The sequence below is a fragment of the Salvelinus alpinus genome, chromosome 25 (genome assembly GCF_045679555.1).
Source record: "Salvelinus alpinus chromosome 25, SLU_Salpinus.1, whole genome shotgun sequence".
In the NCBI taxonomy this organism is placed as follows: Eukaryota; Metazoa; Chordata; class Actinopteri; order Salmoniformes; family Salmonidae; genus Salvelinus; species Salvelinus alpinus.
Genome location: NC_092110.1, coordinates 3,477,045 through 3,504,503, shown reverse-complemented (window position 1 = coordinate 3,504,503; position 27,459 = coordinate 3,477,045). Strand labels below are relative to the sequence as shown.

The 27,459-nt window shown below is 41.2% G+C and overlaps 2 protein-coding genes across 5 annotated transcripts; one reads left to right on the top strand and one right to left on the bottom strand.

The window, feature by feature from the left end:
- Positions 1 to 32: 32 nt before the first annotated feature.
- On the bottom strand, positions 33 to 8,595 carry afg1la (AFG1 like ATPase a). The gene is made up of 13 exons (XM_071365233.1): positions 8,444 to 8,595; positions 7,774 to 7,982; positions 7,550 to 7,601; positions 7,319 to 7,420; positions 7,026 to 7,156; positions 6,676 to 6,775; positions 6,509 to 6,567; positions 6,116 to 6,198; positions 5,850 to 5,920; positions 5,560 to 5,660; positions 4,312 to 4,452; positions 3,798 to 3,905; positions 33 to 2,425 (listed from the first exon to the last, which is right to left on the bottom strand). Exons 1-13 carry the CDS (start codon positions 8,568 to 8,570, stop codon positions 2,291 to 2,293), a joined length of 1,419 nt encoding a protein of 472 aa, XP_071221334.1. The 5' UTR covers positions 8,571 to 8,595; the 3' UTR covers positions 33 to 2,290.
- On the top strand, positions 7,936 to 26,950 carry LOC139553191 (sex comb on midleg-like protein 4). Of its 4 annotated transcripts, none has more exons than XM_071365235.1 (8): positions 7,936 to 8,192; positions 20,090 to 20,313; positions 22,473 to 22,602; positions 22,707 to 22,907; positions 23,475 to 23,633; positions 24,178 to 24,396; positions 24,632 to 24,777; positions 25,422 to 26,950. In XM_071365235.1, exons 2-8 carry the CDS (start codon positions 20,095 to 20,097, stop codon positions 25,545 to 25,547), a joined length of 1,200 nt encoding a protein of 399 aa, XP_071221336.1. In that variant the 5' UTR covers positions 7,936 to 8,192; positions 20,090 to 20,094; the 3' UTR covers positions 25,548 to 26,950. The 4 variants fall into 4 exon arrangements, with proteins under 4 accessions (XP_071221336.1, XP_071221335.1, XP_071221338.1 ...); XM_071365234.1 differs by lacking the exon at positions 7,936 to 8,192 and adding an exon at positions 8,750 to 9,005; XM_071365237.1 differs by lacking the exon at positions 7,936 to 8,192 and adding an exon at positions 18,894 to 19,055.
- The last annotated feature ends 509 nt before the right edge of the window (positions 26,951 to 27,459 follow it).

Sequence of the window (27,459 nt, the reverse complement as noted above, 5' to 3'; positions counted from 1 at the left end):
TGCATCACATTGACAGGTTGGAACGTTTCAAGTAGAGGCAACATACCAAGACATTTAATACAATAATTCTGCATAATTACAAAAAGGTACTTACTTGGTATTGCAAATAATAATTATAATACTATTATGATCATGGAGGGCAAAATTACACATGGTACTACACAGTAAAGATACACTATATATAGAAAAGTATGTGGACACCCCTTCAAATGAGTGGATTCGGCTATTTCAGCCACACCCGTTGCTGACAGGTGTATAAAATCGGGCACACAGCCATGCAATCTCCATAGACAAACATTGGCAGTAGAATGGTCTTACTGAAGAGCACAGTGACTTTCAACGTAGCACATAGAATGCCACCTTTCCAACAAGTCCGTTTTTCACATTTCTGCCCTGTTAGAGCTGCCCCGGTCAACTATAAGTGTTGTTTGTATTTATTAAGGATCCCCATACTCTTCCTGGGGTCATACGCAATTTGAAATATTACATGACATTTCATAACACATTAGGTGTTCCCTCGTGCCACTACTCTACGATCAAATATCTACAATACCTGTTATTGTGAAGTGGAAACGTCTAGGAGCAACAACGGCTGAGCCGCGAAGTGGTAGGCCATAAAAGCCATTAGAACGGGACTGCCGGGTGCCGAAGTGAATCTGTCCTCGGTTGCAACACTCTACCGAGTTCTAAACTGCCTCTGGACGCAACGTCAGCACAATAACTGTTAGTCAGGGGCTTCATGAAATGGGCCATACACAAGCCTAAGATCAACGTCGGCTGGAGTGGCTTAAAGCTCGCCACCAGTGGAAACGCGTTTTCTGGAGTGATGAATCACGCTTCACCATCTGGCAGTCCGACGAACTAATCTGGGTTTGGCGGATGCCAGGAAAACGCAACCTGCCCGAATCTATAGTGCCAACTGTAAAGTTTGGTGGAGGAGGAATAATGGTCAGGGGCTGTTTTTCATGGTTCGGGCTAGGTCCCTTTGTTCCAGTGAAGGGAAATCTTAACGCTACAGCATTCTAGACGCTTCTGTGCTTCCAACTTTGTGATAACAGTTATGGGAAGGGCCTTTCCTGTTTCAGCATGACAATGCCCCCGTGCATAAAGCGAGTTCCATACAGAAATGGTTTGTTCGAGATCTGTGTGGAAGAACTTGACTAGCCTGCACAGAGCCCTGACCTCAACCCAATCTAACACCTTTGGGATGAATTGGAACACCAACTGCGAGCCAGGCCTAATCGCCCAACATCAGTGCCCAACCTCACTAATGCTCTTGCGGCTAAATGGAAGCAAGTCCCTTCAGCAATCTTCCAACATCTAGTGAAAAGCCTTACCAGAAGAGTGGAGGCTGTTAATGCATCAAAGGGGAGGACCACCTCCATATTAATGCTCATGATTTTGGAATGAGATGTTTGACGAGCAGATGTCCACATACTTCTGGTCATAAAGTATATGTCATGTCAAACTACACAATTGTGCCCAGTAATCTGTGTTTCCTAGCCTGATCCTAGATGTTTGTACTCATTCCCACTCCAATTATTTGACATGACAATGAGTGACAGAGGTGGCATGACAGCACAGCATAGGCTGGCACTCAGGTTACAGTCATTTGTTTGCTAAATAAAACTTCAAAACCATGAAGAAGGCAGGATGTTGCTTTCAACATCAGAGACAAGCAGCCTTACATACATCCGTATGAACCATACTGTAGTCATCACTCTCTATGATCTTCTCAATAAAATAATACAGTACATCACTTATTAAAATAGACAATCCTTTTCATCATAAGATATCAATAAAATAAACAAATGTATCTTGAACCAGTAGTTCCATTTGTATAAGTGGATTTCATTGAACTTTTTTGCAAACACCATTCATACAATTTACCCTATCTACCGTATGTGTACAGTATAGAAAGAACTCCACAGATAAAGGTTTAACTTAAAATATTCTGTACAATATGGTCAGTTTGTAAAGTGCAATGGCAAAGTAAAATCATAAAGGCTTGAAGTCATACTTCCTTAGTATAATAAATATATTACATTGTTTGGAGTCCCTCGTGGTAGTGTATGTGCATGTTTGAGACGGACTACTTTGCAGTCGGACGGCGTAGAATCACTGATCTACAAATCACCACACTTATATGTGATCATGATTAGTGATTCTGCGCCTCGCCATGCTCAAACTGATCCCGTCAAATTAACTGATAGTCTGTACTGGTGAGGTGGTTTTCACTGTCCTTGCAGGTAGTGAAGGGTTTAGAGGGTTGATGAGGGGTACTGTACAGCTACGTGGTGATGGTGCTCCTGTCCCCTTGCAGCCAGTACTCTTCAGTCTGCATCTCAGTGAGGCGAGACACTGTCCTTTGGAAGGCAAAGATCTCCTCTGCTCCACTGAAGATAGACAACTCACTGGCTGCATCCTGATCCAGGAACAACACATGAGGGTGTAAATGCATTCAATAGAAAAACACCATTAGTGAAAGTGTTTGGTCTTTTCCTAAAGTCTGAGAACAAAGCAGGTTTGGAGAGAAGCTGAGAAGTCAACAAACAGAAGGTCATAGTGTACAAAACATTGGGAACATCTGCTCTTTCCATAACTAGGTGAAAGCTATGATCCCTTACTGATGTCACCTGTTAAATCCACCTCAATCAGTGTAGATCAGGGGTCTCCAACCATTTCTAGCATGAGAACTACTTTAAAAAAATAAAACATGTCACAAGATACTTTTCTAACTTTCAAATAATCACATTATTCTCTTCTCCCGTGTCTTTAGTGTACCAGTGTACCAGAGAAAGTAGTGCACTATGTACTGTCAATATACCTGGTAAAATAAATGGTTAATAAACAACTAAGGGGGACCTATAAAATCTGTGATTTCCCCCCCAAATTGTTTTATATTTTCCCAAATTATGTTCTCAGTTGTATTTTTTCTGGTTCTAGATTTTTTGGTCTTTCACTCTCAAAATTACAATTGTTCATAGAGAAACAACTAAATAGGATGTTCTGAGTCCATGTCAATGCTTAAATCACATTAGAAGACACATTTTTCTTCATTCTGGAAGACTGAAGGGAATTCCCTTCCCTTCAGCGCATCTAGTGAGTAAAGAATATGCCTTCTAAGGCACCAGTCTAGTGATGATTCTGTATTGCTACTGCTCATTTAATGTGAAAGTTTGAAAATAACAAATAGATACAAATTATATTTGTTAATGACAGTTTACGGTGGAGTACTTGAAAATTGCATATACTTTCAGAATTGTTTAGCGAGCTACTCAAAGGTGGGCTGCGATCAACCTGTTAGGAGACCCTGGTGTAGATGAAGGGGAGAAGACAAGTTAAAGAAGGATTTTTAAGCCTTGAGACAATTGAAACATAGATTGTGTATTTGTGCCATGTAGAGGGTGAATGGGCAAGACAAAAGATTTAAGTGCCTTTGAACGGGGTATGGTAGTAGATGCCCGGCGCACAAGTTTGTGTGTGTCAAGAACTACAACGCTGCTGGGGGTTTCACGCTCAACAGTTTCCTGTGTGTATCAAGAATGGTCCACCACCCAAAGGACCTCCAGCCAACTTGACAACTGTGGGAAGCATTGGAGTCAACACGGGCCAGCATCCTTGTTGAAGGCTTTCAACACCTTGCCCCAACCGAATTGAGGCTGTTCTGAGGTCAAAATGGGGTGCAACTCAATATCCTAATGTTTCGTACACTCAGTATATTGTAGGTCATATACTCTCTACCTAAGTTAGAGACCAAGAATATAAAGTTGGGAGTATTTGGCTGCAATTCGTACCTTTTTTAGGTTGAGATCATCCATGAGTTCATGATGGTGGTGTTCGTGATCTCCGTCGTGTACAAAGATGTCATCCAGAGGGTGATCGGCCAGAATCACCACTCGTACCTGGGGGACCCAGGATGAGACATTTACTGACACTGGTTGTTCTCATCAAGCCTGGTCCTAAAACTGGGACCAGGCTAGTTTTAAGCAACTCAAAAAAAGAAAACAAGTGCATCCAACAATGCTAATCAAACAACCTCAGCGGTACATATAAAAAGCACACTAATATCAAAGGATAGTCTCAAAAAACAATAACAATGTGTTACAATAATAGAAGATGTGAGATAAGAATTTATGGCGCACAGACAAAGTTTCCTTATAAACCATACCATATTAAAATGATCCAGCCTCAAGCTTAGAAATAAAGCCCTCTTTTCACCCTCCCTGTACGATTATGCTTGTTGATTTTGTTTCTTATTAGGTGCAAATAAATAACATAAATTAAAACTAAAGTGGTTTGTAATGTTACCTTGTGGTCATAGAAAGCATCTATAAGCGTGATCAAGCGTCTCGCTTGAGTCTTCTTGTTCATAGTGAGCAGGGGAATGTTCCTGATGAATACAGTATCAAACTGCCTGGAGATCTCCAAGTAGTCACTGGCACCCAATGGCTAGAACACAAAACACATCATGTATAAGTATGACCCTTACAGTACAGGGAGTGCATATATACAGTGAGTTCCCGAAGGTATTGGGACAGTGATATGTTTTGTTGTTTTGGCTCTGTACTCAGCACTTTGGACTTGAAACGATACAATGACTATGAGGATAAAGTGCAGACCGTCAGCTTTAATTTGAGGGTATTTTCATCCCTATCGGGTGACCCGTTTAGAGGCTGCAGCACTTAATTTACTCTCCCCATTCAATGGAACGAAAAGTATTGGGACAAATTCACTTACATGTATTAAAGTAGTCAAAAGTGTAATAATTGGTCCAATTTTCTCAGCACACAATGATTACATCAAGCTTGTGACTCTACAAATTTGTTGGATGTGTTTGCTGTTTGTTTGAGTTGTTTCAGACTATTTTGTGCTCAATAGAAATGAATGGTAAATAATGTAGTGTGTCATTTGAGTCACTTTTATTGTAAATAAGAATATAATATGTTTCTAAACACTTCTACGTGAATGTGGATGCTACCATGATTACAGATAGTCCTGAATTAATTGTGAATAATGAGTGAGAAAGTTACAGATGCACAAATATCATACCCCCAAGACAATCTCCCCTGTTATTGTAATGGTGAGAGGGTAGCATGTCTTGGGGGTATGATATTTGTGCATCTGTAACTTTCTCACTCATTATTCACAATTAATTCAGGACTATCTGTAATCATGGTAGCATCCACATTAATGTAGAAGTGTTTAGAAACATTATATTCTTATTAACAATAAAAGTGTCTCCAAAATGACAATACATAATTTACCATTAATTTCTATTGGACACAAAATAATCTTGAGAAAAAAAAGTGCTGTAATTTCTAAACGGTTGACCTGATATGTATTTTAAAAAATACCCTCAAATTAAAGCTGACATTCTGCACTTTAACCTCATAGTAGGTCAGAGCCAAAAACAACAAATGTGTCACTGTCCCAATACTGTTGGAGCTCACTGTATTTAGTATGTCAATTCCCTGTGGGAATTGAACCCACAACTCTCTTTCCAACTAAGTAACACAGGACGTACAGTTAAACGTACAGTCTGGTGTGGTCACTTACTCTATCACACAGCTCCTCGAAGGTACAGTCTGCTATGGTCCCACAGGTTTTCATAAGACTGACCTCCCTGGCTAGCAGTTTCAGAGTCCTTGGCCGTGTTACTAGAGAAAGAAAATCTGGTTTAGCTAAATTACAAGTAATAAACTCAACATGATGAACACAATGAAGCTCAATATATTATTAAGTATACCATTAATACAGAATGTTATGTTCATATCTTGCACCTATAATTACAGATCGCTCCATCGATCCCTCTTTATCTACACTCAATGACAACATGAGCATCTTACTGTCGTTCTGTTTGAAGGCCAGCTCGTCAAACATCTTGTCCAGTATTGCCTCAACACAAGGTTCACTTGAGCTGTGTCGAAAAAGGGTAACATAGCAAAATATGATGAACCACATTATTTAAAACATGAAACTATACTGATCAAACACAAATTGGCTTGAAAGAAAGAGTTCCATACTAAAATAAATACTACCAAATATAACCTAGTAATTTGAGTATTGAAATGCCTCATGGCTGTATCCATGGTTTGCACCATGCAGTTCTTACAGGAAGTACAGTTTCCCAGCTGAGGGTCTGTTTCTTCTGCGGTAGTCTATCCCAGAGTCCAGACGAAGCTCTTGGCAATAGTTCTGCATGTAAGAGGCAGACTACTGTAAGACAAACCTTGCCTGTACGTTTTCAAATCAAATCACATTTTATTGGTCACATAAACATATTTAGGAGATGTTATTGCGGGTGTAGCGAAATGCTTGTGTTTCTAGCGCCAACAGTGCACTAGTATCTAACAATTCACAACAATACACACAAATCTAAAAGTAAAAGAATGGAATTAAGGAATATATAAATATTAGGATGAGCAATGTTGGAGTGGCATTGACTAAAATACAGTAGAATACATTTGTCTTATATACAAAAGAAATCAGAAATGTATTTATTTACCTTCAACACAGCAATAAATGGCACAAAGTTGACCCTCTGTAGTCCGTTCTTGTACAAATCTAGAAGAGAGGAATAGGTCTGGTTAGATCAGTATAGATTGTCCTCTATGGATTGTGCTGAACGCAGCTCAACAAGGTATTTGTTTTGTGATGTAATATTCTACTTGCCCTCTGGGGGCCGGTTGGACGTGGCCACTACAACAACCCCATTCTTAAAGAGGTTTTCAAAGAGCTGTTTCAGAATCATGGCATCTGCAATGTCTGTCACCTGTGGAATGAATTTACAACCAATTCACTCATATAGTTATATTTTCATGCTTCCAATACTGGGAACCATGCATAGAATAGAATATAACTTTATTAGTCCAACTCTAAAACAGGTTTGGGCTAAAACAGGATTCCTCATTATCACATCCATACATTAGCTAACGCTATTCAGATGATTTTGTACAATTATAAGATGAAGGTATAACAGTAGTTACAAGTGATCAGTAAAAGGAATATCCCCCGGACCTCACCTGAAACTCATCAAAGCACAACAGACAGGCCTCTTCACTGATCTCCTCTGCTATTGGCGCAATCGGGTCATAGACTTTAGCCATCCTCCCAGCTTTCCTTTTTGGCAGGCTCTTTTTAAGGCGATGTATCCCTAAATACAATAAGTAAAAGAACAAAGATTGAGTTGACTCTGGACCTGCTCATAGATCTCAGTTCAATCAATCAATCTGAATCTATTGCTCAACTCATTATTGACATTAAGTATGATCAACAAGTCATGTCAATCGTCATTTAGCGACACAACTTAACCTACTATTATGTACATCTAACATGAAGCCGTGGAAATGGACCCTCTTTTTCTTCTCTGTCTCCACGTATGAGTAGAACATGTCCATAACCATCGTTTTCCCTGTGCCTATAAAACAGAGAAAAACTGAATGATAATTAATTGTTTCAAATGTGCAATGTAGTCAAAAAGGGAAATATCATAAATGTAATGCTAAAGTGGTAGTACCAAGATGGATATTATACAGCTACTACTTACCAACATCTCCATAGATGTAGTACCCTTTTGGGGGCTTTGGTTTAGAGAAAAACTGTCAAATAAAATAGACAGTGTTCAATGTATTGTTCAATGTATTGTGAGTGTGTGAATATAGGGTTAACTATAGATTATAGTCTATACATTATTTAATGTGTTTTGACAGTGTTAAAAATCAAATAATGTATTATTGACATCAGTAAGAACATGCATAGAAATCGGATTACCTTCGAGAAGAGGGACGTAGGCTGGTTGTTGTAACCTCTTAGGGTTTTGTGCATTTTATCCAAGGTCTGAACCACGGCTTTTTGATGCGGGTCCTCTTGCAGCGACTCATCCCTGACCAGACTGTTGTAGTGCTCCATTGGTCCGCTGTACGCTGCGGCAGCATTGCTGTCTTCTGCAGCCGGCTGGGGGAGAGCATCCGTCGAGTAGCCTGAGCAGTAGAAAAGATCACGGAATCGGAATTATCGTTACATCCTGAAGCTGTGGTAACTAGTAACATAGTTAGCTAGACCCCCCTTGTGGCGGTTATTGGTTAACGTGCTAAGAGCAGAAACGTAACGTTATTCATTTAACGTTAGCGAGCAAACTGTCCAAAGCCAAAAGGTTCCGTCAGCGATTCGATATTCCCTCGTCTCTAAAGGTAAGTTGTGTAAGCACCGTAACAATGTAAGTAGCTATCTAAAAATGTCATTATAATAATGGCTGATTGACGCATAGGTTGCTAGTTAATTAGCTATCTAGTCTAACTAGACAGGTCAGGAATGGAATTAAGTTTGACAGCTGGCACTAGGGGTTTAGAGAAGCTAGCTATGCTAACTAACTGTCAGTACTCATTTTGAACAACACACAGCAGTCAATGTAGCTCTTGCCTCACCAAAATAATATTCTCACCTCGTCTGGAAATGTTAGTCACACCGTTACATATCGTTTTCGAGGAATAGTACTGATCTTTCAGTAGAAATCTAATGATGGGTGACACCAAGGGCGACATCTTTGACGACAACATGCACGTCGCCATTTTGGCTTCAATTCCAACTTTATTGAACAAGGCGGAAATGCACAAAACGATTCTGAAATGCGTCAGGAGAGGGCAGTAGTAGAAGAGAAAGAGAGAGGCCCAACTCGGCGGAAAATATGTGTCCCTCCAGCAGGTGCATTTATTTCGTTGTTTCGTCCACCAAGCAAAGAGTTTGAGAGAGAAATCAATGAGTGTCGAATTTGGTCAACAACAAAAATGAATGGCTTATTTTTATCACATGAGGTTTATTTGATAGAATATATTTTTTGTAATGCTTAAGTTGTTACGAGTGTACTGATAAGTAGGACTCGTGATATCACGGCAACTTTGAGAAAAAACACTAACTTTGAGATATCTCCAGATGGATATTCATGCATATTCATGGTATGAGGCCAGTAGCATAGCATCCAGTGATGTGTATTCACGGTTGCCAAGGTAAGCAAGGCTTCCCCAAAAATGTTACCAATTAATTTAATTGTTTTACAATTTATCTTTAGTCTCTCAATGTTTCATAATTTCCCTTCAATTTGCAAGAGGCTGAATGTATTTGGAGCCAGATAGCTGCCAAAAGGTTGAATGTATGTATTGTTAGGATCGTAAGAAAATCCATACCTAAATTGTTAAGATCGTAAGAAAAGCAATGTGTGAAACATGAAACGTAACCATTAAATTAGATCTGTAAATGTACGATGCTATGTTACGACTATGAATTAACATTTACACATTCAATTCTTACTTTACGTCTCCCTTTACTCGGTTATAAATCTTTTTTATACTTACAAACTTTTGTCAGGAATGTGACATCTGCAAAGGACATGAGCTGAACGTAGCTAGTCTAGGTTAGCTAGTCAATCAAGCAACTGTAGCCCAGACTTTAGTTGCTTTGCAGCTTCCAAAAGCAGCAGCCAAAATAAAAGTCTCGAGCTTGTTTTAGAATGACATTCGCTAACAACATTTTTCAATTTCCACCAAAAATGACATACCCAAATATAACTGCCTGTAGCTCAGGACCTGAAGCAAAGATATCAAATTATTGATGCTATTTGAAACTATTTGGGGTTAAACTGTAGACCCCAGTTCCTACATTTGAACATCAAAATGGATTTTATCAAACAAAACTATGCTACATTTTTATCTCTGGGACCCTTAGGATGACAAATCAAAGCAAGATTACTGAATGTAAGTACATTATTTACCTTCAGAGGTGAATGTATTAAACCAGTTGCTGTGATCATTTTTATGTTCTTATGCACTCTCCTCAAACAATAGCATGGTATTTTTTCACTGTAATAGCTACTGTTGATTGACCATATTACACATGTCTATGTCCCGGAAAGATGGCTGTTGTATACAAAGTCATTCTAGTCACATTAGCGGACGTTAGCAACAACCGTCCAGGTTTAGGGACACCCATCCCGTAGAGGTTAAATGGAAGAAGTTTGGAACCACCAAGCCTCTTCCTAGAGCTGTCCGCTCGGCCAAACTGAGCAATCGTGGGAGAAGGGCCTTGGTCAGGGAGGTGACCAAGAACCCGATGGTCACTCTGACAGAGCTCCAGAGTTCCTCTGTGGAGATGGGAGAACCTTCCAGAAGGACAACCATCTCTGCAGCACTCCACCAATCAGGCCTTTATGGTAGAGTGGCCAGACGGAAGCCACTCCTCAGTAAAAGGCACATGACAGCCCGCTTGGAGTTTGCCAAAAGGCACCTAAGGACTCTCAGACCATGATAAACAGGATACTCTGGTCTGATGAAACCAAGACTGAACTCTTTGGCCTGAATGCCAAGCGTCACGTCTGGAGGAAACCTGGTACCATCCCTACGGTGAAGCATGGTGGTGGCAGCATCATGCTGTGGGGATGTTTTTCAGCGGTAGGGACTGGTAGACTAGTCAGGATCGAGGGAAAAGTGAACGGAGCAACGTACAGAGAGATCCTTGATGAAAAACTGCTCAAGAGTGCTCAGGACCTCAGACTGGGGCCAAGTTTCAACTTCCAACAGGACAATGACCCTAAGCACACAGCCAAGACAACGCAGAAGTGGCTTCGGGATAAGTCTTTGAATGTCCTCGAGTGACCCAGTCAGAGACCAGACTTGAACCTGATGGCTCCAAAGAACATGGCTGACGTTTAACATTCTCCCAAACAATTGTGCTATTTTGTTAGTTTTTTTGCGTTTTGTTTAACTTGTTTTTTAAAACTTATTGTGTACATAATGTTACCGTCTCTTATGACCGAAAATAACTTCTGGACATGAGAACAGCGATTACTCACTGCGGACTGGAAGAAACTTTTTCCTTTAACGAGTCCGATGAGAAGGATATCCTGCTTTCACTGGAACAGGCCCAGATCCACGCCTTTTGCGTGAAGAAAAGACGCAGGAAAAGGGGCCACAGAGAGGGCAGCCTTGAGAATCCGTAGGCGAGCGAGTAAACTCCCATTGCCATCCGTTCTTCTTGCTAACGTGCAATCATTGGAAAATAAAATTGATGACCTACGTTTTAAGATTATCCTACCAACGGGACATCAAAAACTCTAACATCTTATGTTTCACCGAGACGTGGCTGAACGACGATACGGATAATATAGAGCTAGCGGGATTTTCCATGCACCGGCAGAACAGAGACGCTACCTCTGGTAAGACGAAGGGTGGGGGTGTGTGTCTATTTGTCAATAACAGCTGGTGCGCGATGTCTAATATTAAAGAAGTCTCGAGGTATTGCTCGCCTGAGGTAGAGTACCTTTTGATAAGCTGTAGACCACACTATCTACCAAGAGAGTTCTCATCTATATTATTCGTAGCCATCTTTTTACCACCACAGAATGAAGCTGGAACTAAGACCGCTCTCAACCAACTCTATAAGGCCATAAGCAAAGAAGAAAATGCTCACCCAGAAGCGGCGCTCCTAGTGGCCGGGGACTTTAAATGCAGGCAAACTTAAATCAGTTTTACCAAATTTTTACCAGCATATGTCACATGTGCAACCAGAGGGGGAAAAAAATCCTCAACCACCTTCACTCCACACACAGAGATGCATACAAAGCTCTCCCCCAACCTCCATTTGGCAAATCTGACTATAATTCTATCCTCCTGATTCCTGCTTACAAGCAAAAACTAAAGCAGGAAGTACCAGTGACTCGCTCAATACGGAAGTGGTCAGATGACGCGGATGCTACACTACAGGATTGTTTTGCTAGCACAGACTGGAATATGTTCCTGGATTCATCCAATGGTATTGAGGAGTACACCACCACAATTTTACATAATTATGACATAACATTGAAGGTTGTGCAACGTAACAGCAATATTTAGACTTAGGGTTGCCACCCGTTCAATAAAATACGGAACGGTTCCGTATTTCACTGAAAGAATAAACGTTTTGTTTTCGAAATGATAGTTTCCGGATTTGACCAGCTTTTTTACATGGCACATATTGCACTTGTACTTTCTTCTCCAACACTGTTTAACCATTATTTAAACCAAATTGAACATGTTTCATTATTTATTTGAGACTAAAATGATTTTATTTATGTGTTATATTAAGTTAAAATAAAAGTGTTCATTCAGTATTGTTGTAATTGTCATTATTACAAATATATAAAAATCGTCTGATAAATCGGTATCGGCTTTTTTTGGTCCCCCAATAATCGGTATTGGTATCGGTGTTGAAAAATCATAATCGGTCGACCTCTAATTACAGGCAACATCCGCATCGAGCTAAAGGCTAGAGCTGCCGCTTTCAAGGAGCGGGAGACAAATCCGGACGCTTATAAGAAATCCCGCTATGCCCTCAGACGAACCATCAAACAAGCAAAGCGTCAATACAGGATTAAGATTGAATCCTACGACGTTCGTCGGATGTGGCAGGGCCTGAAAACTCTTACGAATTACAAAGGGAAACCCAGACGCGAGCTGCCCAGTGACGCGAGCCTACCAGACGAGCTAAATGCCTTTTATGCTCGCTTCGAGGCAAGCAACACTGAAGCATGCACGAGAGGACCAGCTGTTCTGGATGACTGCCGATGTGAACAAAACCTTTAAACAGGTCAACATTCACAAAGCCGCTGGGCCGGACGGATTACCAGGACGTGTACTCAAAGCATGCGCGGACCAACTGTCAAGTGTCTTCACTGACATTTTCAACCTCTCCCTGACTGAGTCTGTAATACCTACATGTTTCAAGCAGACCATCATAGTCCCTGTGCCCAAGAAGCGAAGGTAACCTGCCTAAATGATTACCGCCCCGTGGCACTCCCGTCGGTAGCCATGAAGTGCTTTGAAAGGCTGGTCATGGCTCACATCAACAGCATCCTCCCGGACACCCTAGACCCACTCCAATTCGCATACCCCCCCAACAGATCCACAGATTATGCAATCTCAATTGCACTCCACACTGCTCTTTCTCACCTGGACAAAAGGAACACCTATGTGAGAATGCTGTTCATTGACTACAGCTCATCGTTCAACACCATAGTGCCCTCGAAGCTCATCACTAAGCTGATGACTCTGGGACTAAACACCTCCCTCTGCAACTGGATCCTGGACTTCCTGACAGGCCGCACCCAGGTGGTAAGAGTAGGCAACAACACGTCTGCCACGCTGATCCTTAACACGGGGGCCCCTCAGGAGTGTGTACTTAGTCTCCTCCTGTATTCCCTATTGACCCATGACTGCGTGGCCAAACACGACTCCAACACCATCATTAAGTTTGCTGACGACACAACAGTGGTAGGCCTGATCACCAACAACGATGAGACGGCCTATAGGGAGGAGGTCAGAGAACTGGCAGTGTGGTGCCAGGACAACAACCTCTCCCTCAATGTGAGCAAGACAAAGCAGCTGATCGTGGACTACAGGAAAAGGCGGGCCGAACAGGCCCCCATTAACATCGACGGGGCTGTAGTGGAGCAGGTCGAGAGTTTCAAGTTCCTTGGTGTCCACATCACCAACGAACTATCATGGTCCACACATACCAAGACAGTTGTGAAGAGGGCACGACAAAACCTTTTACCCCTCAGGAGACTGAAAAGATTTGGCATGGGTCCCCAGAACCTCAAAAGGTTCTACAGCTGCATCATCGAGAGTATCCTGACCGGTTGCATCACCACCTGGTATGGCAACTGCTCGGCATCTGACCGTAAGGCGCTAGTGCGAACGGCGAACGGCCCAGTAGTGCGAACGGCCCAGTACTGCCAAGCTTCCTGCCATCCAGGACATATATAATAGGCGGTGTCAGAGGAAAGCTCATAAAATTGTCAGAGACTCCAGTCACCCAAGTTACAGACTGTTTTCTCTGCTACCGCACGGCAAGTGGTACCGGTGCGCCAAGTCTAGGACCAAAAGGCTCCTCAACAGCTTCTACCCCCAAGCCATAAGACTGCTGAACTTTTTGTACACTGCTGCTACTCGCTGTTTATTATCTATGCATAGTCACTTCACCCTCACCTACATGTACAAATTACCTCAACTAACCTGTACCCCCGCACACTGACTCGGTACCAGTGCCCCTTCTATATAGCCTCGTTATTGTTATTCTTATTGTGTTACTTTTTATTATTACTTTTTATTTTAGTCTACTTGGTAAATATTTTCTTAACTCTTCTTGAACTGCACTGTTGGTTAAGGGCTTGTAAGTAAGCATTTCACGGTAAAGTCTACACTTGTTGTATTCGGCGCATCTGACAAATAATAGTTTGATTTGATTGAACATCTCTGGAGAGACCTGAAAATAGCTGTTCAGCAATGCTACCCATCCAACCTGACAGAGCTTGAGAGGATCTGCAGAGAAGAATGGGAGTAACTCCCCAAATACCGGTGTGCCAATATTGTAGCGTCATACCCAAGAAGACTAGAGGCTGTAATCGCTGTCAAAGGTGCTTCAACTAAGTACTGAGTAAAGTGTCTTAATACTTATGTAAACGTGATATTTACGTTTTTTTAATATATTTTTTTAGACATTTGCAAAAATGTCTAAACCTGTTTTTGCTTTGTCATTATGGGGTATTGTGTCTAGATTGAAGAGGGGGGAAAAACATGTTAATCCATTTTAGAATATGGCTGTAACGTAACCAAATATGGAAAAGTCAAGGGGTCTGAAAGCTTTCCAAATGCACTGTATTTGTCATGTAGTGACTACATGTCTTTCATGTGCATATGACAAATAAACAAACAATCTTGACGAGAGCATTCCAACGGCCAGAACTGGGTCGTTCCACAAAATGAGTGCCCTTTGATATGTTAAGTAGACATTTTTACAAATTTTGAATTTTAAAATACTTTTATATGAAATGAAGTGCCCTTTGATTGAATTCTCCATGTGGACTATACCAATCTAATTGTCAATATGAATGAAGACTTGCTAAAGTGCATTTTTAGTAATTTATCAAATCAAATTTATTTATATAGCCCTTCTTTCATCAGCTGATATCTCAAAGTGCTGTACAGAAACCCAGCCTAAAACCCCAAACAGCAAGAAATGCAGGTGTAGAAGCATGGTGGCTAGGAAAAACTCCCTAGAAAGGCCATAACCTAAGAAGAAACCTAGAGAGGAACCAGGCTATGAGGGGTGGCCAGTCCTCTTCTGGCTGTGCCGGGTGGAGATTATAACAGAACATGGCCAAGATGTTCAAATGTTCATAAATGACCAGCATGGTCAAATACTAATAATCACAGTAGTTGTCGAGGGTGCAACAAGTCAGCACCTCAGGAGTAAATGTCAGTTGGCTTTTCATACTCGATCATTAAGAGTATCTCTACCGCTTCTGCTGTCTCTAGAGAGTTGAAAACAGCAGGTCTGGGACAGGTAGCACGTCCGGTGAACAGGTCAGGGTTCCATAGCCGCAGGCAGAACAGTTGAAACTGGAGCAGCAGCACGGCCAGGTGGACTGGGGACAGCAAGGAGTCATCATGCCAGGTAGTCCTGAGGCATGGTCCTAGGTCTCAGGTCCTCCAAGAGAGAGAAAGAAAGAAAGAGAGAATTAGAGAGAGCATACTTAAATTCACACAGGACACCGGATAAGACAGGGGAAATACTCCAGATATAACAGACTGACCCTAGCCCCCCGACACATAAACTACTGCAGCATAAATACTGGAGGCTGAGACAGGAGGGGTCAGGAGACACTGTGGCCCCATCCGATGATACCCCCGGACAGGGCCAAACAGGCAGGATATAACCCCACCCACTTTGCCAAAGCACAGCCCCCACACCACTAGAGGGATATCTTCAACCACCAACTTACCATCCTGAGACAAGGCCGAGTATAGCCCACAAAGATCTCCGCCACGGCACAACCCAAGGGGGGGGCGCCAACCCAGACAGGAAGATCACGTCAGTGACTCAACCCACTCAAGTGACGCACCCCTCTTAGGGACGGCATGGAAGAGCACCAGTAAGCCAGTGACTCAGCCCCTGTAATAGGGTTAGAGGCAGAGAATCCCAGTGGAGAGAGGGGAACCGGCCAGGCAGAGACAGCAAGGGTGGTTCGTTGCTCCAGAGCATTTCCGTTCACCTTCACACTCCTGGGCCAGACTACACTCAATCATATGACCTACTGAAGAGATGAGTCTTCAGTAAAGACTTAAAGGTTGAGACCCGAGTCTGCGTCTCTCACATGGGTAGGCAGACCATTCCATAAAAATGGAGCTCTATAGGAGAAAGCCCTGCCTCCAGCTGTTTGCTTAGAAATTATAGGGAGAATTAGGAGGCCTGCGTCTTGTGACCGTAGCGTACGTGTAGGTATGTACGGCAGGACCAAATCGGAAAGATAGGTAGGAGCAAGCCCATGTAATGCTTTGTAGGTTAGCAGTAAAACCTTGAAATCAGCCCTTGCCTTAACCAGGAAGCCAGTGTAAGGAGGCTAGCACTGGAGTAATATGATCAAATTTGTTGGTTCTAGTCAAGATTCTAGCAGCCGTATTTAGCACTAACTGAAGTTTATTTAGTGCTTTATCCGGGTAGCCGGAAAGTAGAGCATTGCAGTAGTCTAACCTAGAAGTAACAAAAGCATGGATTAATTTTTCTGCATCATTTTTGGACAGAAAGTTTCAGATTTTTGCAATGTTACGTAGATGGAAAAAAGCTGTTCTTGAAACAGTCTTGATATGTTCGTCAAAAGAGAGATCAGGGTCCAGAGTAACGCCGAGGTCCTTCAGAGTTTTATTTGAGACAACTGTACAACCATCAAGATTAATTGTCAGATTCAACAGAAGATCTCTTTGTTTCTTGGGACCTAGAACAAGCATCTCTGTTTTGTCCGAGTTTAAAAGTAGAAAGTTTGCAGCCATCCACTTCCTTATGTCTGAAACACAGGCTTCTAGTGAGGGCAATTTTGGGGCTTCACCATGTTTCATTGAAATGTACAGCTGTGTGTCATCCACATAGCAGTGAAAGTTAACATTATGTTTTCGAATGACATCCCCAAGAGGTAAAATATATAGTGAAAACTATAGTGGTCCTAAAACGGAACCTTGAGGAACACCGAAATGTACAGTTGATTTGTCAGAGGACAAACCATTCACAGAGACAAACTGATATCTTTCCGCCAGATAAGATCTAAACCAGGTCAGAACTTGTCCGTGTAGACCAATTTGGGTTTCCAATCTCTCCAAAAGAATGTGGTGATTGATGGTATCAAAAGCAGCACTAAGGAGCACGAGGACAGATGCAGAGCCTCGGTCTGACGCCATTAAAAGGTCATTTACCACCTTCACAAGTGCAGTCTCAGTGCTATGATGGGGTCTAAAACCAGACTGAAGCATTTCGTATACATTGTTTGTCTTCAGGAAGGCAGTGAGTTGCTGCGCAACAGCTTTTTCAAACATTTTTGAGAGGAATGGAAGATTCGATATAGGCCGATAGTTTTTTATATTTTTTGGGTCAAGGTTTGGCTTTTTCAAGAGAGGCTTTATTACTGCCACTTTTAGTGAGTTTGGTACACATCCGGTGGATAGAGAGCCGTTTATTATGTTCAACATAGGAGGGCCAAGCACAGGAAGCAGCTCTTTCAGTAGTTTAGTTGGAATATGGTCCAGTATGCAGCTTGAATGTTTAGAGGCCATGATTATTTTCATCATTGTGTCAAGAGATATAGTACTAAAACACTTGAGTGTCTCTCTTGATCCTAGATTCTGGCAGAGTTGTGCAGACTCAGGACAACTGAGCTTTGGAGGAATACGCAGATATAAAGAGGAGTCCGTAATTTGCTTTCTAATGAGCTGATCTTTTCCTCAAAGAAGTTCATGAATTTATTACTGCTGAAGTGAAAGGTTATTTATGAAGGTTATTATTTATTTTATGTGACTAGTGATTCATTTACTTGAACTGAACTCTTGTTTTAATATGGTAAATTTCAAAAGAAACATTGAACATCTAATAGTCAAATCATAGTGTAAAAGTAGGTGAGCTGGTTCTACTTTGGCCATTTTCTGGTGTTTTGTGGTGAGAATGAGCGTAACACATCAACCCTTTTACCTACCCATAGATAGACAGGCTAAAATTATTTTAACAATTTCATTTGTTTTTGTGAATCTTGCATTCAATTTCCCCTCCTTGTTGCACACCACAAGCTTCCATTCCCTGTGTCACAAGGGGATTCATGGCTGATTTAACTAGTAATTATCAGTTGGAGGACCATCCAAATTGATTTTTCCCAGATGTGGTAATATCCCACTTGGTTACAAACAAACATAACACCACTAACCATCCATTGTAGAGCTGTATAATATCACAAGACCTAAACCTACACTTTGAACTACACTTTGACATATTGTGGAGTACGATGTATAGTTTTTGATTAAATCGATATAAAATAAGATGATATAAATCTTATTTTTTCATTCAGCTGGAGAGGCACTTTACTATAGCATTTTTTTTTTTACTCTCAAGATAGGAAAATATTACCACATGCCAAGAGTGTGCAAAGCTGTCACCAGCTATTTGAAGAATCTCAAATATAAAATATATTTTGACTTTTTTTGGTTACTACATGATTCCATATGTGTTATTTCATAGTTGTGATGTCTTCACCATTGTTCTACAATGTAGAAAATAGTAAAAATGATGAAAACCCTGAGTAGGTGTGTCCCAACTTTGGACCGGTAGTATATGCACACACTCAATACTTTCTAATTAATTTCCTATTGTAGTTAGTGGTTGGTTTGAGGATGTCTTCTGTACTCATTATTCATCCTCCCAATTTTGAGGGAGCCTGACTCAAGCGGCAAAACATGGGAGTTACAGCCACCATGGTGTTACAGGCTTGTTGCCATGACAACAGTAGAACGTTTCTGGCAGATACACAGACACACACACACACACACACACACACACACACACACCATTACAGTGGAGATTCCACTCTGCGTTGCGGTTCAAGAGATTTAGAAGCAGGCAAATACACTCAAAGACACAGACAGGACAGAGGGGGATTCAGTAGGAGATCAACTGAAAAGGGATATACTCTCCAATCCTCATTCTTTCTGATGGTGTGTGCATATTGGCTATGTCTTCTCTTCCTATTTTTCATTGTCTTTGTCTGCATGAAGGAAGGAGAAAGCATGCTGCATGCTACTGCTATATTCTGACCACTATAATAATTTAGCAGTGCCTGTGTGCATAGCCTTCTGTGCTGTGTATATATGAGACATGTATGTATTATTATTTTTTCCGTCAGTAGGATGGCACTTGAGGCTGCTGCTTTTTTAAGATTAGGGTGAGCACTGTCATCGTAATGGTAGTTCATAGCTGTGCAGTGAAATCAATCCCCCCCCCCCCCTCCCTCCCTCCCTCTGCCACTGCTGAATGCATTAGTGTAATGAGATGTCTGCAGCCAGCCAGCCAGCCTGTGTGCCGTGCAGCGGTAGCAGCAGCAGAGACGAAAGGAGCAGGGAGAAACACGTACAGTACAGCAGCTAGAGGCAAAATGGCTTTCACAGCCTGCTGAGGGAGTGTGCTGTGCTTAGAACCTTCTCCTGCTAATCTGGACTCTAACAGGGATCGAAGAAGGGAAGAGCTTGCTTCTCAAGCGTTCTAGATCAGAGGAGATCAGGTAACGGAAGCGCTGGTAGACAAGCAGCCAGAATGTTGGGGCTCACAATGAGGATAGGATGGACTGGATGGTAGATCTGTTCCATCAGGAGGAGCTTGCTTTTATGCGTGGTTGCCTTTTGTGTTGTCTGTTTTTTAGTGTTCAACTCAATTTTCTGTAGCTGGCTGCATTAGTGCCCTGCAGCAGAATGTCTTGCAGGCTCCTCTGTTTACTGTTGTTGTGGTTAATGTGATGTGACAGCATCTTTTCCCACATCAGCCTCAGTAGCTGGAATATGGAGGCACAATTTCAATAGATTCTTATGTAGCATGTGTATGTTTGTTATATGTGAAGAGATGATTGATTCTATGAAAGAACAATGTTGATGTATGACGTGTGCACTAACAGTGGTTTAGATTACAAGCCATGCGGTCTTAAATTATTATTATATCTCCCTTTGTGTTTCCCTCCTTCCTGTATGTCTCCCTGCAGCCCCAATGAGTGTACTTGCAGCAGCACAGAAAGCAGATAACAACAGTGAAATGCAGTCGCCTGCAGTGTCTCCTTCCTTCCTCCCCAGCCAGCCAGGAAAGATTCCCGGCAGGAAGAGAGGGAGACCCCCACTTCATCGCAAGATGGATTTTCCAACCCACTACCCTGACTCCCTTCCTCCTCTCAAAGTTCCCAAGAAGAGGGGGAGAAAGCCTGGCTTCAAGGTCAGTGTCAGGGATGGGATGGGATGGGAGGGGAGAAGAAGAGGAGGGGATGGGATGGGATGGGGGGAAAGAGGGGAAGGGGGGTGGCAGTGGGGATGCAGGATGTTTAAAAATGCATATGATGATGTAGCAAGACAGACCCCCCAGACAAATTTGTTTACATATTAGTATTAGTATTCTGATTGGCCACTGCATATGCCTAGCAAAATGTCTGCATTGTTAAAATGATTGGTGAGTGTCGCAATAAGAATAGGGAATATTATGAATTATTTCGTAAAAAGTTATTTTATTTACACTGAACAAAAAAATAAACGCAACATGCAACAATTTCAAAGATGTTACAGTTCATATGAGGAAATCAGTCAATTGAAATAAATAAATTGGGCCCTAATCTATGGATTTCACTTGACTGGGAATAGAAATATGCATCTGTTGGTCACAGAAACCTTTTTTTTAAATGGGCCTCACTATTGGCCTCAGGAACTCGTCAATGTATTTTTGTGCATTCAAATTGCCATCGATAAAATGCAATTGTGTTTGTTGTCTGTAGCTTATGCCTGCCCATACCATAACCCCACCGCCACCATGGGGCACTCTGTTCACAACGCTGACATCAGCAAACTGCTCACCCACACGACGCCATACCCATGGTCTGCGGTTGTGAGGCTGGTTCAACATAGTGCCAAATTCTCTAAAATGATGTTGGAGGCGGCTTATGATAGAGAAATTACCATTAAATTCCTCTGGCAACAGCTCTGGTGGACATTTCTACAGTTAGCATGCCAATTGCACACTCCCTCAACTAGAGATATCTGTGGCATTGTGTTGTGTGACGAAACAGCACATTTTAGAGTGGCCTTTTATTGTCCCCAGCACAAGGTACACCTGTGTAATGAGCATGCTGTTTAATCAGCTTCTTGGTATGCCACACCTGTCTGGTGGATAGATTATCTTGGCAAAGGAGAAATGCTTACTAACAGGGATGTAAACAAATTTGGGCACTAAATTTGAGAAAAATAAGCTTTTTGTTGGATATTTTATTTCAGCTCATGAAACATGGAACCAACACTTTACATGTTGCGTTTACATTTTTGTTTTGTGTACAAATTGCCGTACAAATACAATACCAGTCAAATGTTTGAACACACCTACTCATTCCATTTTTTATTTTTTATTTGTTCTACATTGTGGAATAATAATGAAGACATCAAAACTATGAAATAACACATATGGATTCATGAGAGTCCTCATGAGAGCCAGTTTCATCATAGCATTTGATGGTTTTTGCAACTGCACTTGAAGAAACTTTCAAAGTTCTTGACATTTCCGTATTGACTGACCTTCATGTCTTAAAGTAATGATGGGCTGTCATTTCTCTTTGCTTATTTGAGCTGTTCTTGCCATAATATGGACTTGGTCTTTTACCAAATAGGGCTATCTTCTGTATACCCCCCCTACTTTGTCACAACACAACTGATTGGCTCAAACACATTAAGCAGGAAACAAATTCCACAAATTAACTTTTAACAAGGCCCACCTGTTAATTGAAATTCATTTCAGGTGACTACCTCATGAAGCTGGTTGATAGAATGCCAAGAGTGTGCAAAGCTGTCATCAAGGCAAAGGGTGGCTAATTTGAAGAATCTCAAATATAAAATACATTTTGATTTGTTTAAAACTTTTTTGTGATTCCTTATGTGTTACTTCATAGTTTTGATGTCTTCACTATTATTCTACAATGTAGAAAATAGTAAAAATAAAGAAAAACCCTTGACTGAGTAGATGTGTCCAAACTTTTGACTGGGACTGTATATTCATGTGGAGATTGCTGTTGAGTGTTTACTAATGCAAATTGCGAACCATAATATTTTAATAATAATAGTACTACTAATAATAATAATAATATATTCCATTTAGAAGACCTTTTATACAAAGCTACTTAGTAATGTGTGCATACATTTTATGTATGGGAGGCCCCTGGAATCAAACCCACAACCCTGCTGTGGAAGCAACATGCTCTACCAACTGAGCCATACAGGATAATTTTAGACTTGCTACCTAAAACTGGAATAAAATGACATTATTTACAAGTGATCCATTTAAACTGTGTACAAATAACCCTGTAGATACTGAGATCCTACCCTTGTGTCTCCCTGCAGCTGAAGCCCAGGATGGTGATGACTCCCCTGGCCATCTCTCCTCCCAGCAGCACCCCAGAACCAGACATGAGCTCCATCCCCCAGGATGCTGCGACCATCCCTCACTCTGCCACGCCCCAGGTGCTCACAGGTAGGCCACGCCTTTCGGTCCCTCCTATTGTGTTCCCTGCCGTGTTTATCTACATAAACAAGCAGGGCAACATGGGTCTCTCTCTCTCGTTGTGTTCCCTGCAGTGTGTATCTACATCAACAAGCAGGCCAACATGGGTCCTAACCTGGATAGGAAGAAGCTGCAGCAGCTCCCAGATCATTTTGGGCCTGACAGGCCTTCTGTGGTGCTGCAGCAGGCTGTCCAGGGGTGCATCGACAGTGCCTTCCAGCAGAAAGCTGTGTTCACTCTCCTCACACAGGGCTACGGAGGAGAGAAAATATCAGGTATAACATAAACCCACAGATTGTATGTAGTGTAACTGAGATTTCTGTTTTATATTCATTTATTTCATTAGTAGAAATTGCCCATAGGGAAATAACAGATATTGGCATACACTCATTTGATAATCTAATAACCATGAGGTATCCTTCCTTTCTCATGTCCATTCGCCCTCTGAATGGCACACATAAACAATCCATGTCTCAATTGTCTCAAGGCTTAAAAATACTTCTTTAACCTGTCTCATTCCCTTCGTCTACGCTGATTGAAGTGGATTTAACAAGTGACATCAATAAGGGAGCAATGCTTTCACTAGGATTCACCTGGTCAGTCTATGTCACGGAACGAGCAGGAGTCCTTCATGTTTTGTACACTCAGTGTAGAGAGCAATACTTTTGACCAGGGCCCATAAAGGCTCTAGAATAGGGTGACATTTGTTGCTTTGAGATTGTTGCTTGGAGACATGGCTGTAGAGTTGTGTCGCCTAGGGCAAGGTTAACTGCAACAAGCTTTACTACAATAGGAAGTCAACAAAGTTTCTAGGTTAATCAAGTGTTCCCTTTGATTTCCAGCCACCTTCGATGGGAAGCAGCACCTTCTGAGTCTGCCTGTGGTCAACAGTGTCGGCTACGTGCTACGCTTCCTCAAGAAGCTCTGTCGCAGCTTGCACTGTGAAAACCTCTTCAGCGACCAACCAATCACCCAGCATAATGCCTCCTACCAATCAGAGGGTAATGTACTGTCCTTTATTCAATTACATTCAAAGTACTTTATTTATCCTACAAGGGGCAATTATGTAGGCAGGAGTGCAGATCTGATGCATTGTACATTACTTCTTAGAAAACACAGTCCTGTAACTTAACAAGAGCCTCTGAGAAAATGTCCCTCTGAAATATTGTGGGCTCAGTACCCCAAATATTGTACTATATTGCTTCAGATTGCACATGGAAGCACAGAATGACAATTTGTGAAATACACATCATTTGGTGTTTTACTTGTGTAATCCCTAGTAATCCATTATCAAAATCCCTGTATTCCTACCCAAACAGCTGAGACCTCCATGCCAGAAGACTACCTAGAACACTCCCATGTCCCCCAGAAATATCCTAGGCTCAATTCCCCAAACATGTGCGTTTGTTGCTTCGGATTGGACAATTAAAGCACAGAACGGCATTTCAAATACATATTTCAAAGACTTCAGCTTCTATCCAAAAGTGATTCAAAGAGTTGCAAATATTTTTTTACTTATGTCATCTCTTTCCATTCATTTCACAGCTGAAACCTCCATGCCAGAGGAGTACCTTCTGGACCCGTCAGACAAACGCTACTCAATGGACCCAGGTGACTCCGCCTTTAGTGCCATAAGCTCCTCCTACTCATCCAAACCGTCCTATGGGTTTCGCTCCTCGCAGCAATTCCCCAACAGCTCCTCCCCCATGGGCATGTGTAGACAGACGTCTAGTCCAAATACTTTCCTGGAAGGTAACAGGATAGGTAAGAAACTGGAGAGTGGAGACTAGAGTTGCAAAATTCTGTTAATTTTCCCAAAATTACCAGGTTTTCCTGCTTATTCCCTTCTGATTCCGGCGATCTTCCAACTGGGTTTTCTGGAAAACCTGGTGATTTTGGGAAAGTTTGTTTCTTGCTATAATCACAATGCCGTAACCAGGTAAAATAGACCAGTAGTGAAATCTTTATTCTGTACCTGTCTTTCTCTTTTCTCATCCAGCGTACAATCCATCTCAGGACTCCCAGGAGTCCAAGGTGCCCCCCAGTAAGGACCCTTCCACCTGGAGTGTAGAGGACGTGGTGTGGTTCATCAGAGACGCTGACCCCCATTCCCTGGGCCCTCATGTGGACATATTCAGGAAGCATGTAGGCTACCCCTGGGCTCACTCTTAATGAATTAATATTTTGATACCTTGCATCCTCACTCCTCACCTTCTCAAAACGCCTTGGATGAGAAGGTCAGGGGGGAGGAACAGAGGAACCTTGGACCTTCTCCTCCAATATAGTTGAGAAGGAGGCGAGGAGACAGGGTGTGAGGAATCACAGAAAATCTCATTGAGATTGAGGCCTGCCCACTGGGCAAAACCTGGTTGAATAAACATTGTTTCCACGTCATTTCAACAACTGCAAAAAATGTGCTAACATTAAATCAACGTGGAAAACTGTTTGGATTAGCAAAAAGTCATCAACGTAAGGGATTTTTTTTTTTTTTAATGCTACCAACTTGCAACCTAAATCCAATGACATGGTGACTTTTTTTGGTTGATTTCACGTTGAATTCACGTTAGTTGACAACTTAACCAAATGTAAATCAAAACTAATGTTGAACTGACATCTGTGTCCAGTGGATGGATCTGCAACGGTGATCGGATTATATCTGGATGTGATGTTTTGTGAAATACTAACCAGGATTTGGGTCCATTTCAATTCAGTCATTTCAGTGAACAACACTGATACACGTGTATGATTAGTTTACTTGTGGAGATATAACCTGACTTTCTTTCCCACAGGAGATAGACGGCAACGCGTTGTTACTTCTAAAGAGTGAGATGATGATGAAGTACCTAGGACTGAAGCTGGGGCCAGCCCTGAAGCTCTGCAATCACATCGACAAACTAAAACAAAACAAGTTCTGAATCTGAACATTTTTTTCACTCCATCAATCTGTGGGACCCAACTTTGTGGATGCCACCCAAATGGCACCTTTATATAGTGCACTACTTTTGACCAGAGCACTAAGGGTCCTGGTCAAAAGTAGTACACTATATAGGAAATAGGGTGCCATTTGGGATGCTATATTTGACAAATTATTTAGCATTTTCAGATGTTATGTAGCTAATGAAACAAAAATTGTATTCTGACGGAATACAACGTTTTGGGGATATTCTAGTTTTTATGTTGAAATAACTTTTTTGGTTTATACAGATGGCACAATATGCTAATTCTGGAATGCATAACTGATACACTGGCAGGCAATATTGGGAAAAGTAGACTATACTACTTCGAGGATACAGTTGTCCCATAAATTAGTTTATTAATGTACCTATGTGCCCAAAGCACATAGCAAGTCACATTTATGATCTGTTGAGAAGTAGGAATTGTTTTAGATAAACGATTATTTATACTTGGTCTCCTAAAAACGTAGTTAAGGCCCCACAAATGTGTGATAAACACATAAAAATTGTCCCATATTGTTTTGATTCTATTACCCTCACAAAAGTGATTTGAATGTGTCATAGGGTTGAAGCTACAGTTCCAGTTCCACATATGGTTTTGCAAAATCTATACACATCAATGTAAACTCATATTGTGAAGCATGTGATTAGAAACAGGAGTTTAAGCCCATGTTAAACATTATTAAACTCTTTTGTTTTTTACACAAAATAATGTAAACTAAACTCAGTGCAGAAATACAAATGACTTTGCATATTGTTTTACATATTATTTTGATAAAATGGTTAAAAAAAACATGTTTGTGCTCAAATACATGACAATGAGCCATTTCTAGTTGAATATACCAGATTGTCAAATAATCATCATCTTCAGACACCTTACAAATTCATTGAAACTTGATTGTGTGGGTATTTACTATATAAATGTTTTACTACGTTATCATTCTTGAAACAGAGTTGGAGAGCATAAGGGATGACAACACTCACCGGGAAAAATGTCTACAGTATTGGGTTATGAGGCCATATAGCATTGCTTGTGTGTGCCAGTTTGGCAGTATGTGTACATTTTAGTAACCAGTGTATGTGAATGGAGCTGTATATGATTACATGTTAGCCATGCCAAGTCAAATCAAGCTGGGACAATGTCTTTTATTTTGAAAATCATATTGGAAAGATATACTGTAAGTCAGAGAATAACCAAGGTATGGATGAGTTTATTTGTATTGGTGCTAAAGAAATTCTCAATGTATTGAATATCTCATGTTTGCTTTTGTGTTGTGAGTTTTAAATGGAAAACACTCAATGTGTGTATTTAACCTGGCTGTGTATCCTAAGTATTAAATTAAGAAAATATTAAGGAAACAAGGTATGGTTTGAGGAGCATCTTTCTTTGTGATATCAACCAATTTACAGAATGAAATGAAGCTTAGGATTCATGGGGAAATAATAATTAAACGTTACCAAATGTGTCCACATGGTGACACAATCATATGTTAATTCAGATTGTTCTGCTTCCTGATGCAACATTATTTATTACAGGCTACTTCAGTATATTTGAATTAGTCAAACAGTATATATAGCCTATCCTTTTTTACAACCATGTTTGCATTGTAAGTTTAGGGCTACATAGGCTACATGCAGAAACCGTTGCAAATGTAGAATAGGGCAACATGCCTTACTGCAGTAGGCTTTGCAGGGGCATGTATGTGGTATAATCTGACTGAATATAACTGTTAAAGTGTAAATATTTACTGAATATTCCAGTATGATGCATAGCTCTTCAAAAAAACAAAATAAAATCCCCCAGGTAAAATACATATTTAATTATGCTGGGTGTGCTTATTGACTGGTTTTGGTCACCTCAATCATAATTTAT